The sequence below is a fragment of the Marmota flaviventris genome, chromosome 19 (genome assembly GCF_047511675.1).
Source record: "Marmota flaviventris isolate mMarFla1 chromosome 19, mMarFla1.hap1, whole genome shotgun sequence".
NCBI lineage: Eukaryota > Metazoa > Chordata > Mammalia > Rodentia > Sciuridae > Marmota > Marmota flaviventris.
The window spans coordinates 11,296,616-11,313,693 of NC_092516.1; the positions used below are offsets into that span (position 1 = coordinate 11,296,616).

General features: G+C 50.6%; 1 protein-coding gene across 1 annotated transcript in view; it reads left to right on the forward strand.

The window, feature by feature from the left end:
* Positions 1-16,363, forward strand: part of Bmerb1 (bMERB domain containing 1) — an 89,129-nt gene extending 72,766 nt beyond the window's left edge. Inside the window, exons 3-6 of the mRNA XM_027940970.2 lie at positions 8,295-8,368; positions 12,251-12,365; positions 13,589-13,671; positions 16,251-16,363. Coding sequence (XP_027796771.1) covers positions 8,295-8,368; positions 12,251-12,365; positions 13,589-13,671; positions 16,251-16,363 — 385 coding nt within the window. The remainder of the gene's footprint in view (positions 1-8,294; positions 8,369-12,250; positions 12,366-13,588; positions 13,672-16,250) is intronic.
* Positions 16,364-17,078: the final 715 nt, after the last annotated feature.

Here is a 17,078-nt window from a genome sequence, read left to right on the forward strand (position 1 = left end):
AGGTCCCGGGTCTGGGGAGCCGTCAGCAGTTTATCCCGGGTCCCTCCCGGGTTCCCCCCTGGCTGAGCACCACGGGGTGCGTTGCTTAGGTTTCACGGTCACCTATTGGATGCCTTAGAGAAACATGCCTTTAGTGACCCCCCTCCCTGGGTTGTCTGGTGGAGGGACGGAGCGCAGGTGAGCACAGAGGAATTCTATCTTTGTTGGCCAGGCTGGTCCTTGCCCTCACCTCCTGTGTGTCCCGGGGCTGTGAATCTGTCACACGCTGGTGTTCACTGCTGGCAACCACTTGTTCTATGTCCTCTCTGGCCGATGTTCTTATATTCCTCAGTCATTTCACATTTGAGGCTAAATACTGTAATCTGAAAATGGACCACTGGAGTTTCCATTTCTCGCAGCGGCTGGGCAGTTTAAAAAAACAACAACAAAACCCAACACGGACCTTTAAAAAAATCAGGAGCTGGGAAGGTAGTTCCGTGGTACAGCGTGTGCTTAGCACATATAAGGCCCTGTGTTCAATCCCTAGCACCCCCCAAAACAAAAAGCAAACCAAGAAAAAAATTAAATATGCTTATGGCCAAAATGAAGATCAAAGATACAGAGAAGCAAATTAAATAACCATTCCTTCAAAATTAACAAATCATTTTGGGGGGTTCCTGGGGTTGAACTCAGGGGCACTTGACCACTGAGCCCTATTTTGTATTTTATTTAGAGACAGGGTCTCACTGAGTTGCTTAGTGCCTCACTTTTGCTGAGGCTGGCTTTGAACTCGGGATCCTCCTGCCTCAGCCTCCCAAGCCGCTGGGATTACAGGCATGCGCTACGGCGCCCGGCTATCAAAGCATGTATCAAAGCATGGATTCTTTTCTTTTTTCAATGCATATGCACTTTGTGAAATCAGAACATAACATTTCCTAACCAGTTTTTTTTTTTAATGGTTCATTCTCTCACAGGGATAACATCTCTTCCAAGCCTCATGCTTAATGCTTGTGGAACTCCCTCGTGCACATGTACCATAATTGGTTTTGGCAGCCCCATCATTGGACATTAGGTTGTTCCCAATTTTCTGTTATTGTCAACAAGGCGATACTTGTACTAGACATAATCATCGTTCAATCTTTATGTGCCCATAATTATCTCCTTAGGATAAAACCCTAAACAGAGTCGACAGACTAGAGGGTCTCAGTGTTGCTGAGTCCTTAGCATGGATCTGTCCTATTGTCCTTAATGTCAACTGTCCGTCCATTGGACATCACTGTCAGGTTCCCCTTGGAGTCTTGCTTGCTGTCTTTTCAAACTCTCACATAAGTGGAAATTCGACCACAGAGAGCTCTTCAGCCGGAGTGGGGAGAACCGAGGCTAGGATATTCTGCTATTATTCCAACCATCGGGCCTTTTGGAGACTTCCTCCCCCTCCGAGGGAGCAGCCCCTGGGCCAGGGACTGCTTAGAAAATGAGGCTGATACTGAAACAGTGACCTCCCTCCTTGTCCTAACCCATTTTCTTCAGCCACAACAGGAGACCACAGACTGGGTAATTCACAAAGCTATGTATCTCCCACAGTGCTGGAGCCCGGAAAGTCCCAGGACACAGAGCTGGGAGGGCTCAGCACAGCGTGGCAGGGGGCAGAGGGCGAGAACACATGTACGAGGCGGAGGGCACCCACCAGCAGAACCCACCCTGGTGTCAGGAGCCATCGCTACACAAGGGCCTTTAGCCTTAACCATGACCCATGGCCTCCCAAGGTCCCACTCCTCAGTACTGTTACAACGAAATTGAACTCCTATTAAAATTACATTTCAACATGAGTTTAAAGGCCTAGCGGTCCTCTTGAAGGATGACCAGATAAAACAGGAGATCCAGCTTAATCTGAATCCATATGAATTTCAGATAAGCAGTGAACACTCTCTTGAGTACAAGTATGTTCCCTGTTGAGACAGACTTATACTAAAATTTATTGTGTGTCTGAAATTGCAAATGTAATTGTAAGCTCTGCTTTTTTTTAACACAATATCTTTATTTTATTTATTTATTTATTTTTTATGTGGAGCTGAGGATCGAACCCAGGGCCCCACACGTGCTGGGTGAGCGCTCTACCACTGAGCCACAACCCCAGCCCCTAAGCTCTGCATTTTTGAAAATTCACTTTTATTTTTTTGTGGTACTGGGGAGTGAATCCAGGGGTTCTCTCCCGCTGAGTGACACCCCTCAGCCCCTATTTTAAAATTTATTTTGAGACAGGGTCTTGCTGTGTTGCCCAGGCTGGCCTCAAACTGGCCATCCTCCTGCCTCGGACTCCTGAGTAGCTGGGATTACAGGCCTGTGCCACCACACCCAGCTGTGAGCTCTGTATTTCCATTTGCTAAATCTGGCACCCCTGTCCCCTTGGTGGCTCACGGGACCCATTGTACATCAGCTGTGTGTTCTCGGGCGCCCCCTGCAGGCTGCCAGCGGCAGCTCTTGTGTCGGTGAAATTCTTCCTGGAGTTGGAAAACTACATCTGCAACCAGTTCTTTTAAGACATGTATGTCATTCCCTCTTCTTGCCTCTTATTTCTTCTTCCTTCCTTCCTCCCTCACTTCTTACTCTTCCTTCCCATCTCTGATTACTTCTGAACCAGCTAAGCCAACGGCCTTAGGGCTGGGGCTGGGGACACCGGGCTAGTCTATTCTACCTGTGGTTTGAAGGGGAGGACTTAAGTGTCTCAGCCTAGGCAGGATCTTGGGAAGAGTCTGGGTGGGGGAGGGGGATAGTAGAAAATTTAAAAAAAGAAAAAGAAATTACCCAAACTCAATATCTCCTCCACACATCAGTGGAGGGAAGGGCGGGTAGAAGGTCGGATGAGTGGCAGAACCCTCCGGATCGCATTGGCGGGCACCTGCAGGAGGTCTGTTGGCCGACCTTATGTGCGCCGGGCACAGCCCAATTCCCTGCTGCTACCTGGAGAAGAAAATGGTCCCTGGGCCGTCGATCAGGACAGTGGGGTGTGTGAGAGCCCTGCCGCCACTCCACGGGGTCTTGGTCGCTGACCTGATTCTCAGTGTCTCCAGGAAGTGAAAATTGAGTCTGGAAGCCTGGCCCTCAGTGGGCCCTCAAGGGCTGTTTTCTGGAAGAGTCTGTGGATCCATGGACAGTAGTCCCCTCTCTGGACACGGGGTTCTTCACTCGTGTGAGGTGAAGGTTATTTATTTCTTCAGCTTTGCAATTTGGCCCTCAGTACTTTCCATAGCTCTTTCTGAAGGTCAGGGGCCAGAAGCATTTCTCGATAAGGGGCCAGCTTGTCAGTATCTCAGGCCTGGAAGGCCGTTGAGTCCCTGTCACGGTGACTCACCTCTGCCATTGTAGTGTGACAACAGCCACGTCACCCACGAATGAGTGGACATGACTGTTCAACGGCGAAAGGACAGCATTGCCATTTTGTTAAAAACTCTCAGTGGCTTTACTATTGATCCTGGAAGGGCACAGCGTTTCATTCCACAAAATAGGGTACGCAGAGGCTGGAAGTGGAGGGACTCAGTCCTCCTTGGATGGTCAGGCCTCCGCTGAGCTGCCACTTGCCTGGCACAAGGCCCAGGGTCCCACCATCAGCACTACTGAAAGAGAAAGGATGGAAAAACTAAGACAGTCTAGAACACTCTTGGAGGAGAAGAGTACACTGTGCTGGAGGGAGGTGACATACTTTTGGGGACTGAGCTTCACATCCAAGAATGAGGGTCTGATGACAGCTGAGGGACCCTATGGATGGAGGTTGACACTCTGGTTATTCAATGAGCCACTGAGAGGCGACTGGTAGCGTGGCCTTCCAAGACGCATCCCCAGGGCTTTTCTTTCTTAGGTGTGTCCCCTGAGCCCACTGGCAGCCACCTCTCTGGTCCCTCGGTCTCCAGTGTGATGTTGAGAGATAGCCCAGCTCCGGGGCTCCCTGGGGACTTCTCGACACTTAGGCTGCCCTGGGGACCGCACTTAAGCTCAGGAACCCAGTGGAGCCAAGGAACACGTTCATTATCTGGCCCTGGGTGAAGGTGAGCCACGTCCTCTGCCGCCGGGCGACAGGAGTGACTCAGCCTAGCTGCTCCCTCCCACCCAGGGCAGAGGGGTGGACGGAAGTGGCCTCTCCTACACACCCGCTCCACGTGGGCCAATCCCGGCTTCCCGGTCAATGCTCACAGGACCCCAGGTGAAGGTGTTTTTCCTTTTCACCTGTGACGGCTCTGACGCTGAGATCGTTCACAGTCAATGGTGGAACTGAGACCTACCCTCAGATCCGGGGGGATGCAAAGCAAGTCCTCTCTGTACTGGAAGAACAGGGCTCTAGGGATCACCGAAACCCCTCACTTTACTCATGAAGAAACAGAGGTCCAGAGACTTTCCCAGAATCACGGAGCGTTTGGACTTGGACCTGAGCTCCAAATCCCAGATCAGTGATCCATCTTATTTTTTTCTTCTCCTGCTGTGACCAAAAGAACTGACAAGAACAATTAGAGGAGGAAAAGTTGATTTGGGGGCTCATGTTTTCAGAGGTCGTAGTCCATAGATGGCTGACTCCATTCTTTGGGCTCTGGGTGAGGCAGAACATCATGGTCGAGGAGTATTGGAGGAAAGGCTCAGGACGGGACCCTCGGGAAACAGAGAGCACTGCTCAACACGGACAAAATACATACCCCAAGGCACAGCTCCAGGGACCCACCTCCTCCAGCCACACACCCCCTGCCTAGAGTCACCACCCAGTTAATCCCTATCAGGGGACTGATCCACTGATTAGGTCAAGGCTCTCATCCCCGCCATTTCACCCCTGAACCTCCTTGCATTGTCTCACACAGGAGCTCTGGGGGACACCTCACATCCAAACATAACCATCTCCAAAGTCAACGTTACGTTCTCTGCTTCTTACCCTCCAGAGAAGTCTGCAGCCTCTGCGGCTTACAGAAAAGGAGCCAAATAAGTTGACTATTTTAAAAAGTCAACCCTTTCCTCTGACAGTCTGCTTTGGCCTTCCCATCGCCGTCCCTGGGGGCTTCCATTAGACTACAACTAACTCTAGCTGCAGACCGGGTCACTTTCAAAGAAATTTTGTAAATCAGCAGCACTTCTATTCCGACAGGGCCTGCCACATCTCCAAAGCTGGTCAAATGGCCAATTTTCCACCATTGTCCCAGCATGAAAGGCCATAAAGAAGAATGGACAGCTCACAGGTCACACTCCTTCCCTCCCTGAACTCATTTGGTTGTTGGAGATTCTCTCTCTCTCTCTCTCTCTCTCTCTCCATCTTCTCCCCTCTCATGTTTCAAGAATTTTTGATAAAGCTATCTCTGTCAATTCTGGGTTGTAACCCAAGGGTTCTCAAGTTCAGCATGATTGACATATTGAAAGGGATCATTGTCGACCAGGGGTTGTCCTGGGCACTGTAGGGTGTTTAGCGCCATCTTTGGACTCTTCCCACTGGATGCCAGGAGCAGCCCCCACCCACGCACACACCCAGTTGGAATAACCAAAAACGTCTTCAGACATGACATTTGTCCTCGGGGACCAAAATCGCCCTCGCTGAGAACCACCCAGCAGCCTGATCCCTATGTGGGTGTGGAGAAGGATTCGGAATCCCTCCAGGTGAATGATCACCAGCAGGAACAGCCCGTGCCTCTGGCAAGCCCAAGCTCACTCACCTGGGGTGCCTGCCACCTGTGAGACATTCTGGGGCGGGGCTGGAATAATGTCTGGGGTGCCGATGGCAGCCGAGATGTGAGCTGCAGCAGGACACCCTGGCTCTGGTCCTGAAAGACGGATTGGAAGACCATGGGCACTTCCTGACCCTCAAAGGGCAGGGCCCTGGATGCTGGCGGTGGACTGCACTATGGAAAGGAGCCAGCAGGTGGAGCTCTTTTGAAGACGCTGCAGACAGATCAGCCAACTCAGGCTGGACTCTGAAGTCCATCTCTAATCCTGGCCCCGTTCCCACTAACAGGAGGGACCTGCTGAGACTCTTGACCTGTTTCCACATCACTAAAATAACAGTCTTAACAATCCCTCTCGGGCTGGGGCTGTGGCTCAGTGGTAGAGCACTCGCCGAGCATGCGTGAGGCCCTGGGTTCGATCCTCAGCACCACATAAAGTCAAATAAAAACATTGTGTCCATCTCTAACTGGGTGCATAGCATTTGTTGCGTTAGGTATTAAAAGTAATCAAGAGATGATTTAAAGTCTAGAAGAGAATGTGTGAAGGGTCTAGACAAATACTAAGCCATTTTATGTACAGGATTTGAGCATCCCGGATTTCGGGGACCCTAGAGGGAATCCCCTATGGAGACTGAGGGATTGACTATCTGGGTGTCCCTTCTATCTCAGCTGCCTAAGGGGCAGCTTTATGAGGGTCTTGTTTGTGCTTGCTGATGTATCCCCAAGCCCAGGACAATGCCAGAAGATGCTCATTAAAGATGTGCAGAGGGGATGTCCACATATACACCCTTAGGGAAGCGGTTAGAAAATAGATCTCAACTGCCACAGACCTAATCAGGCCATTTGTACTTAATGGTTCCACTTCTGAGACTCTAAGCATCCCCTCCCCAAATAAGCCAATGAGAAGAAAAATCTTCACACTAACTAACATTTATCCTGAAATAGCACAAGCCACCTGAAAACCCACCCTGTAATCAGATATGGATGTAGTGAACACAGCCCTTGTGAATCGACATGGTGAAGTTCCAGGCAGCCATTACAATATTATTTATAGTAAGACAAGCTGACTTTTATAGCATACACAACAAACTATCATGCATAAGGAAAAACTGTGACTGTAACCCAATTACTGAGATTATAGGAGTAAGCACCCTTCCCCAACACACCTTCGGTGGGAATATGTACAATGTCCCTGGGGCACAATTTGGAATATTCTATTAAAATATAAGTGTTCATGTCACTTGACTAAGCAATTGCATTTCTGAGAGTTTATCATTGAGATGTATCAGATAAATACCCAGAAGTCTATGCATACAAAACTAGTTAAATAAATCACTGTATATCAACATAATAGAATATACTGCATTCATTAAAAATGAATATATTTGCATGAACTGACAGGGGAAAATGCCCAGATATATTATTAAGTAAAAAAGAAAGAAAGAAAGAAAAAGCCAAAAAAGCAGATTGCCAAAATATTTTTGTATAATAATAATGGTGTCACATATGGCAGCATAAGCATTTTAAAAATTAGGAGAGCTGGGTGCAGTGGCGCATGCCTGTAATTGCAGTGGCTTGGGAGGCTGAGGTAGGAGGATCGCGGGTTCAAAGCCAGCCTCAGCAAAAGCGAGGCGCTAAGCAACTCAGGGAGACCCGGATGTGGCTCAGTGGTAGAGTGCCCCTGAGTTCAATCCATGGTCTGCCCCCACCCCCGCCAAAAAAAAAGAGAAAAAAAAATCACAAGAGATATACATCAAACTGTTAGCAATACTTTCGCTAAAGGATTAGCGAGATTTTCTCTGTGCTGTGAATTTTTGTAATGCTCAAGTTTTTTTTTTCCCCTTTGGTATGAGGGATTGAATCTAGGGGCCCTTTATCACTGAGCTATACCCCCAGCCCATTATTATTATTATTATTATTATTATTTTGAGATAGGTTTCTTGATAAGTTGCTCTCACTGGCCTTGAACTTGTGATCCTCCTGCCTCAGCCTCCCGAGTTGCTGGGATTACAGGCCTGCACCACCACACCTGGCCTGCTTAGAATTGCTGAACGTAAATCAACAGAAAAAAAAAATAAAAGTATAAAACCACCTGAGCCTGCAACAGAGGAGCTCCTGCCCAACAGCACAACAGGCACAAGGAGACCAAAAGCACAGGATCCCGGCGTCATTCACAGGGACAGATCGTTGCTGAGCGGTGGGATAACGGGCAGTGGTTGGAAGGCTCCTCGTGAGGGCCACCTTCTACCATGGCCGTGTGTATCAGTCTGGGTTCTCCAGAGAGACAGAACCAAGAGGAGGGAGGGCGACAGAAAAGCAGGGAGAACACCCCCCCCCCAGGACCTTCTCCTTGCCTTCTCCATCCGGGCTCCCAGCCACACTGAGGCTGGTTCCTCCCACACAGTCCAGGGACGGACAGGCCAGGCTCCTCTGGAGAGCCCTCCTGGACTCATCCAGAAACTGCTTCACCAGCCCCTGAGGCATCCTCAACCCAGTCAAGTCGACACCCAAAGTGACCACCAAGCACCCACGGGCTGTGCGGGAGGGCCCCCTCCCACAGGCCCTCTTTGCTCAAGCGGGGTGATGCTGGGGGCATGTTCTGTTGATGTGGCCTTGTTTCCCCAGGATGGATGACATTCAGCTCTGCAAGGACATCATGGACCTCAAGCAGGAGCTGCAGAACTTGGTCGCCATCCCAGGTAACCACGCGCGGCCTCACTCCCTGCTAGCAGCTGCTTGGGGGCCCCCCCAGGCGGCTCCGTCTGCACCCCGAGGTCTGGGAGACGAGTTCATCTCTCCTCCGAGCCTTGGCTTCACTCTTGCAGTGAAGCACCCTGAACACGGGGTCCAAGTACAAGTTCAAGTCGGCCAGGCCTGGCCACGTTTGGACCCTGGGAAAGTCACCTCTCTGAGACTCAGTGTCTCTCTGAAAATAGAATATAACAACAGTAACAGTACCTGATTCACTAACTGTAAATGTCACCGTGACAAAGGTACGTTGCAGACCAAACGCTTAGCTTGACATGTGGCCCAAACCGTCCAATAAATATTAGCAATTACTATCATCATCATTCTGCTTGGGAACAAGTAGAAGATAGTGGTTATGGGATGGGGTTGTGGCTCAGGGGTAGAGCACTTGCCTAGCATGTGTGGGGCTCTGGTGATAAACCACTGAGCCCACTGTCCTAATTGAAAGGGGCCAACTCCATGGTGTGTGAATTATATCCCAATAAAAATCACCAAGACCAGTTAAGCATTAAAATTAAACCATAAATAAATGGGGAAAAAAATACTATAGTCCGGTCACCACTAGAAATTCTGATTCATTTGGTCAGGTGCGGGACCTGGTAATTTTGAAAAGCTTTCTAGTCAGGCAAGGGGGCACATGCCAGTAATCCTGGTGGCTGGGGAGGCTGAGGCAGGAGGGTCACAAGTTTCTAAGCCAGCCTGAGTAACCTCGTGAGACCCCGTCTTGAAATAAAATGAAAAGGGCTGGGGATGTGGCTCAGTGGCAGAGCACCCCTGGGTTCAACCCCAAGGACTAGGGGGTAGTGGGGGTACCTTCCACATGATCGTGATGACCAGCCAGGGGTGACAGCCACCAGGCTGGTGGCACTCTTCTAGCTCTTCCAGGTGGAATTTGGTGGAAAGGTGCAGAGACCCATCCGGGGTTATGTGAACACAAAGCCCTCAGTCACTACGAGGACGAGGACGTCTCCTGGAGCCCTCACATGCTGAATTTATTTTGTGTGGTTCCCAGAACAAATCCCCACTACTCTGGTGACTTACAACAACCAGAGGTGAATTTTCTTAGACTTCTGGAGGCCAGAAGTCTGATATCCAGGTGCCGACGGGCCGTGCTGTCTCCAGAGGCTTTAGAGGAGAGTCTCCGTCTCTTCCACCATCTGATGGTCCCTCTCAGTCCTTGGCTCACAGCTGCATCATCCCAGCCTGCCTCTGATGTCTGCTCTTCCCGAGGACACTGGTCACTAGACGACAGAGAGTCCACTCTAATGAGTATAACTTAATTTTAGCTTCACTAATCCCATCTGCCAAGTGATTTTCAAATTACTTTGGAAATAGGCTATTTCTGCATAGGGTGGATATGAATATTTGAGAGGACCTATTTCCCATTAGAGTAGACATGAACTTATCCATGGGGGTGGGGGCATATTCTACTAACTCCAGCCTCACAAGGGCCTGAAACCTGGAAGCCAGTGGAACGTTCTTGGCCACCAACTCCCATTTTGGGTACAAAATTCAATTTTGGGTACAAATCCTGTTTTCCCCCTGTAGCACCCGAGCCAGGCAAGGCCCCTCCACCTCCCTTTCCTGACCTCCCTATGTAACCACCCGACTCTCGGGGCTTCTGGGTTCCAATTTCCACCTCCTTGGAGATGCATTTGGGTGACTGTGTCCTCCCAGGGCCCATTGTTAGCTCAGCAGGACACATGGGATCCCACCAAGGCCAAGGAGGCATGAGTGTGTGACCATGGAGTCCACCAAGGCTACCGGGGGCTGTGGTGGCCTCCAGAGCAGGCATGGATATGGCACTTTTTGGTTGACAGTGACTGGGGCAGCTGGTGACCAGGGCCAGATGGAGGGCAAGGAGAACAAGATACTTCAAAGGAGCTCCCCAAACTCAGCAGGCATGATAAATATTTTAAATGCATGCCAAGGAAAATTCATGATGAGCCAAATATCAAAAGTGTAGACAGGATTGGTGGTGACATCCCACGGGCAGAGGCCAGGGAGCCTGCAGCCCGGGACCTGGATGCCATAGGCCCACTGGAAAATGCATCCTGCTGGAGTGACACGCCACCCATGTCCCCGCTGAGAACACAACTCAAACCAGGTCCAGGGCTCAAGAGCCACAGAGCCCCGGGCCCTACCCCAGCCCCACTGATTTCCCCTGCAAACTGCTTCTTCCTGTGACTTCTGTGCAGAAATCTGGAGCCTCCTCCTCTCCTGCTTTCCCAGGCCTCCTCCCCCCACCCCCTTCCCCTCCATCCTCCTTGCTGGGTGTCTTTCTCTGATTCCCTGGGCCACTGACAGGTTGCTAGATGGATGTAGCTGCATTTAGGAGAAGAAAAATGAATGTTCCTAGCAACACAGTGACCATAAAGTATTCAGTGGAGAGTAAACAGCCAATAAAATCATGCTTTTTTTGAGTCAGAAAATAATTTGCCAGTGTGTTGATAGTCGAGGAAGTCTGATTGGACAACAGCCCAGGTCCAAAGTCTCACACCACCTCCGCTGCCACCCCTGCGTCCTGAGAGCGGGGCATGCTGAGGTGTGGCAGTGGACGTGAAAATAGTGTCACCTTCACAGGGTTGTTGGAAATGGTTCTCAACTGGGGGGAGGGTTTGCTCCCCAATGGATGTTTGGCAAGGTCTGGAGACATTTTTAGATGCTACGACTTCTGGGAGAGGGAAGCCACTGGCCCTGGCTTAGAGGTAGCAGGGAGGACGTTGTGGTGCTGAGAAGTGATTTGGGGAATCAGACTCACAAGCCCCACCTTGGTCAGAGCAATGCCCTGGTCATCAGGAACTGGGGACTGCTCAAAATTCCACTGCGCTTCTTCATGAGCTGGTTGGTGGCCTTTTGGTTAATGAGACAAACCAACCATTCAGACGTATGGATCTGTGGGTTCCAGATCCATGGATTCAACCAACCATAGATTTTTAAAACTGCAGGGGGCGGGAGGGGGGGGGAAACATTGTCTCTGTACTGAACATTGTACAGACCTTCTTTCTTGGTGTTATTTCCTAAACAATAGTGTAACAAAACTATTTCCATAGCACTGACATTGGATCAGGCATCATAAGTGACCTAGAGACGGCTTAGAGTCTACGGGAGGGTGTGCAGAGGGTGCCATTGCATACAAAGGACCTGTGCATCCTTGGGTTTTGGTATCTGCAGGGGGGTAACTGTTACCAACCCTGCATAGATTCCAAAGGATGACTCTATTCTCACCTCCAGTTCTGCTTCCAGATCTGAAGGCCGTCAGTGCCCCTAAGTGGGCAGATGGACAAGCTGCCTGCATTTTTTTTTTTTTTTCATTCTGAACGGATTTGAGCAGAAAGAGCTGGAAGTGGGTTTAGGATTTTTGCCTCTGAGCTTCCTTCTGTTCTGACCTTCAGCCCGTCTTTCCTTGTCCTCCTGGCCCTGGGTCTTTGGGACAGGCTAATGTTGTCAGCATGGAAAATCTTTTTTTTTTTTTTTTTCCCCTGAGAAACTGGTTCACCCACACCACACAGCAGGTCCCTCCTGAACAGCCCCCCACCCAAACCCCGGCCAGCGCTTTGTCCCCCTCTGTCTTCTGCAGATCCCCCTTGCGGGGTCACCACCATGTTCTGAGTGCTCTCCAAGTCACACACTGATATCTGCCGCCTTTTTGAGCCTGATGCCGTGTGTGTTTTACAGATGAGGAAACCGAGACGTGAAGAGGCCACGTTGCTTCTTCAGGTTCACACAGCGAGTGAACTGGCAGAGCCAGGACCCTGACCCAGCCCCTCGGACTCAAGGGCTTCGAGGGGTTGTCCTCAGCTGTTTCTTTACTGATGCTTTGTTCTTCCCAGAAGAAGAAAAAACCAAGCTGCAGAAACAGAGAGAGGATGAGCTGATCCAGAAGATCCACAGACTCGTGCAGAAGAGAGACTTCCTCGTGGACGACGCGGAGGTGGAGCGGCTAAGGTGAGTGGGGACACATCCTCAGGCCTGCGGCCACCAGACCCCAGCCTCCTCCTCCCCCTCAAAACCCACGCTCTGCTCCCGAGAGGCCCTGCCTTGCCCAACACCCACACGGCCTCCACCAGGCTCCCCAGTCACTGACCCCAAATGAATCCCAGCCTTCGGGCCTGAGGACCCGCTTCCCACTTAATAGAACTCCAAGCCAGCCCCCCAACGTCTTGCAAAGTCCTGTGTGTCTGAGGTGAACGTCATTTCGGGAGGTGCCCTGGGGCGGGGAGATGGCATCACATAACAAATGACAGAGCTCCCTACATAGTTTCCCAACTCATCAAGGCAACTTCTAGAAACTTCTCCTGTCAGTATCCACAGAAACTCTGCCCCTATATTGCCTTGTTTCCGTCCCTTCTCCTCAGTGGCTCCAAGGCCCTTTTATACCCATTCCTACTGGCCAGTTTGACCCGGACGACCACAGGCCCAGGGGTCTGGAAGGTTCCTGAGGAGTTTGGGCATAGAAAACGCCGAGAATGTTGATTCTTAAAAATTTTTTGTCTGGGCTGGGGATGTGGCTCAAGCGGTAGCGCGCTCGCCTGGCATGCGTGCGGCCCGGGTTCGATCCTCAGCACCACATACAAACAATGATGTTGTGTCCGCCAAAAACTGAAAAATAAATATTAAAAAAAAAAAAAAATTTGTCTCCAAACAAAGCCTTTGGAGTCTCTCTCTTTGAGGAGGGCAACTCTTTATTCTGTGTCCCCTGAGGTCTCTCTATAAGGCCCCTAGGATAGGCCTTGCCTTGCTCAGCTGGGCTGGGACCATCGACTTTATTCCTGGTGACCTTGATGAGCTGAGGTGACTTTCTCTAAGACCTGCCACACACCTGTGGGAGCACAGGTGACAGGGGTGGCTTAAAGGTACAGGGTCAGGAGAGATGTTGCCCAGCTCACTGAACCCCCAGCCGGGTAGCTGGGTCCGGTCATGTCCATCTCTGCTCTGGGCTCTCACCCCTAGCTCTGCATCTGTATTCACCCACTGTCCACACGTCTCTGGTTCAGAGCAGTTCAACGCGCACGATCCCCACGCGCCACACACAGAGCACACAACACGTGGGTACCGTCCGCAAAGCCCTACCCCGGCCCCACGCGTTTAGCACCTCGCGCCCCCTTCCCTTGGCGCCTAGATGTTTCCTCGCTCACTCTGTTCTCTCTTTTGCACATCTGCCTTCCCAGGGAGCAAGAAGAAGACAAGGAAATGGCCGATTTCCTGAGAATCAAGTTAAAACCTCTAGACAAAGTAGCCAAATCTCCAGCCAGTGAGTGCATTCACCATTCCTCCTCTTCCCCCACCAGAGAGAGGGAAGGATATTTCAGAGAGATCTGGGACCAGAGGGCACAGCAAAAAAGCTTTCTTGCAATCCAATTCCCCAGGCCCACGTTCTACCCCAGCAGTGGTCCTTCCCTGGTCACATGGTTTGGTGAGGCCCCGGGAACTCTGGCCCCTGTCAGGGCTGGGATCTCCGGAGGGCCAGAAGCACTTCTCAGAATACGAGCCTTAACGAAAGACCTAGAGCAAAAGGGTTTTTGTGAAATAAGTCTGGGAAATGCCGCAAGGTGGACCCTCGATTTGGGGGAACCAGTGTCCACCAGGAAATTAAAGTGATGCTGGCTCCTCCTGTCGAGGAGCTGTCTTCTCTTTCTTTGTTGGCTCTGTGTTTCTCAGAGGCGTCCCACTGCTGAATTCAAGGGCCTCCTTCAGTTATAAGAAACGATGCTCAGCTCGATCTGGTCTAAGCAAAAAAGAGGACTTGTTGGAGGAAGAGTGACAAGAAACAGGGTGTCAGAGAGAGGACACTGTCAGCATTCCCCCACTCTCCTTCCATTTCTCATCTCTGCCCTTCTTGGCATGCTAACTTCATGTCCCCCTAGTACACACCCCTTCTCCATGGGTCAGAATCCCAGAACCATGGGTTGGCAGCTCCGAGGCGATGCCAGGTCTGTTCTCCTGGTATTTTAATACACAAATCTCAGGGGAAGACTCTGGTCTCCCTTAGATTCGGTTCCCATCTCTGAGACCCGTGACTGTTATGGAGAGGTTGGGGTACCCTGATTGGCCAGGTCTGTGTCACGTGCCCTCCCCCTCCAGCAGCCACAGAGACAGGAGCTGTTACCAGGGTCAGGGCTGGAATCATGTTGGGAATACAAAAACCAAAAGCTGCACCATGTTTAGAGACACAAACCCAGTTTACTTTGCCATCTGTTACCTCCTGGGAGAACATCTGTTACCTCCTGGCTGTGGTGGCTCACACCTATAATCTCAGCTACTTGGGAAGCTGAGGCAGGAGGATCACAAGTTGGAGGCCAGCCTGGGTGACTTAGCAAGACCCCGTCTCAAAAAAATAAAAATGAAAAGAGCTCAGTGGGTTCAATTCCAAGCACCATAAGAAAAAAAGGCAGAGGAAGGGAGGGAATCTGTCTTCTCTTCTATTGATTCCTAAGACCACAAGGTACGTGATCCCTGCCTGAAGCCGGCATCCTCGAGGGACGGACTCTTCTAAAAAAGGCAAAATAGAAAAACTCCACTCAACAATATGGAGAAGGAGCAAGAAAACCTTCCTTCTGTGTGAGGTTAGGGATAGAACAAAGAAATGGTCTCAGTAAGAAATCAAAACACCCAGCCCACACCATAAGCAAGGGGTGAAGTGTGGGCCCACAATACTCATCTGGTGCTGAAATCCCAGATTGAAAAATAAAAGCAAATTGAAAACCAGTGAAATCTCTGGGGCCCTAGCAAGAGCAAATGCAGAACTGATCAGTGAGTCTTCTGCATCCCCTGACACACAGCACTACCCTGGAGAAAAACGACTCCCACCAAGAGGAGCTCTCAGTAAATATCAAAACCCAACATGAATTGTACCACCGTGAAGCTGGGTGTGGTGGTGCACGCCTGTAATCCCAGGGGTTTGGGAGGCTGAGGCTGGAGGATCACAAGTTCAAAGTCAGCCTCAGCAATTTAGTGAGGCCCTATGTAACTTAGAAAGATCTGGTCTCAAAATGAAAAAATAAAGAAAGGTGAGATATGAGTCAATGGCTAACTGCTCTGGGGTCAATCTCCAGTACAAAACACACACACACACACACACACACACACACAAATACACACACAAAATAAAATAAAACTCTACCACTGTGAGGAAAATCAGTGGATGCAACAAAGAGAATGCTCTCCCAAGAACCAGATATAACAACTATTTTAAAGAGACAATACATACATTTAAATGATTAGAGATAAGGAATGAAACCAAAGCTAAAAAGCAGGATGCTATGAAAAAAGAATTGATTGATTTTCAAAAAATTACCCTTTAAAAAAAATTGTCAAAGTAAAAACTCAATGGACTAAATATAGAGACACAGTTGAAGGTACAGCTCATAAACTGGAAAGCAGACCTGAGGAAATTACCCAGCATAAACAGAAAAAGTTGTAAAATATGAGAGGCCATGAATCAGAGAGGATAGAATGAGAAGGTCCGATTCTATCTAGTAGGCAATCCAGAAGGAGAGGAAGCAGCCAACGTGGGGGTGGGTATCTGAAAATATAGGATCATTTTCCAGATTTGAAAGATGTGACCCCTCAGATTGAATGCCAGGTCATGGGTGAGGCTTGGCATTTACAATGGTGGCTAGGAGAGGGCTGTGGTTGGAAGCTGAGAGCTGGAAGCCAGCGGGCCCAGAGGGAAGTGGGACCAGACACTGGCCCATATATAATGCACAGCAGCTCTCCATATCACCTGAGCAAGGCCTGGCCTGGGCTTGGGGTGGGCTGGGGCTGCCGGTGCTCAGGGCTCCCCTTGCCTCACCTCTCCCTCTCTCCCTCTGTGCTTCTACTTTGCTGCAGGCTCCCGGGCAGAGAAGAAAGCAGAGCCCCCACCTAGCAAGCCCACGGTGGCCAAGACTGGGCTGGCACTCATCAAGGATTGCTGCGGGGCCACCCAGTGCAACATCATGTAGCCCCCACACAGGGTGCCCCGGGGCCACGGGGACCCCCCTCCCACCCTCTTGTCGTCATAGCCCCCATTTCACCGGGGCCTAAGAGCTCTCCAAGGCTTCCGGAAGGGGTTGAAGGCAAGCCTGTGACTGCCGCCAGGGGCCATGGGCGCGGCAGGCGGGCCGGCCGCCCTGTACAGAGTGTAGCAATAGGGAGTCCCTCACCGTCGCATGGCCCTCCCCAGAGCATGCCGAACCCAGGAGTCTGCCTCACCAATTATCCAACCACCAGGAAGGTCCTCCCTCAGAAAAGTTTATCTCCACTTCTATTTAGCTGTATCTAACCCACTGTGCAAATCATCTGGGAGAGGGGCATCGGTCCCCAGGTGTGTATAGTTGTGACTTCTCAACAATCTAGCACCGTATTGGACACCTCCCCTTCCACCCTCCTAGCTCTGCTGTCAGGCCTGCCCCAAATAGGCACAGGTCCCATCCCCCGTCTGTCCTCTCCCAGGGACCGTGCCCCCCACTGGAGGGCCCTACACGTAGCCCATGCATCTCTCAGGCACCATCAGTGTCACGTTCTTGGAGGCCGATGGCCTGTCTGTTAAAGACTTGAGCTTGTGTGCCACGCTGTGGTCACATCTCCTGCTTCCTCCCATCCTGTGTCCGGGCCCAGTTCACATCGGGAGGGTGTCCACTGTGCTCTTGGCTCTTCTTTTACTTGCCATGTGTGGCC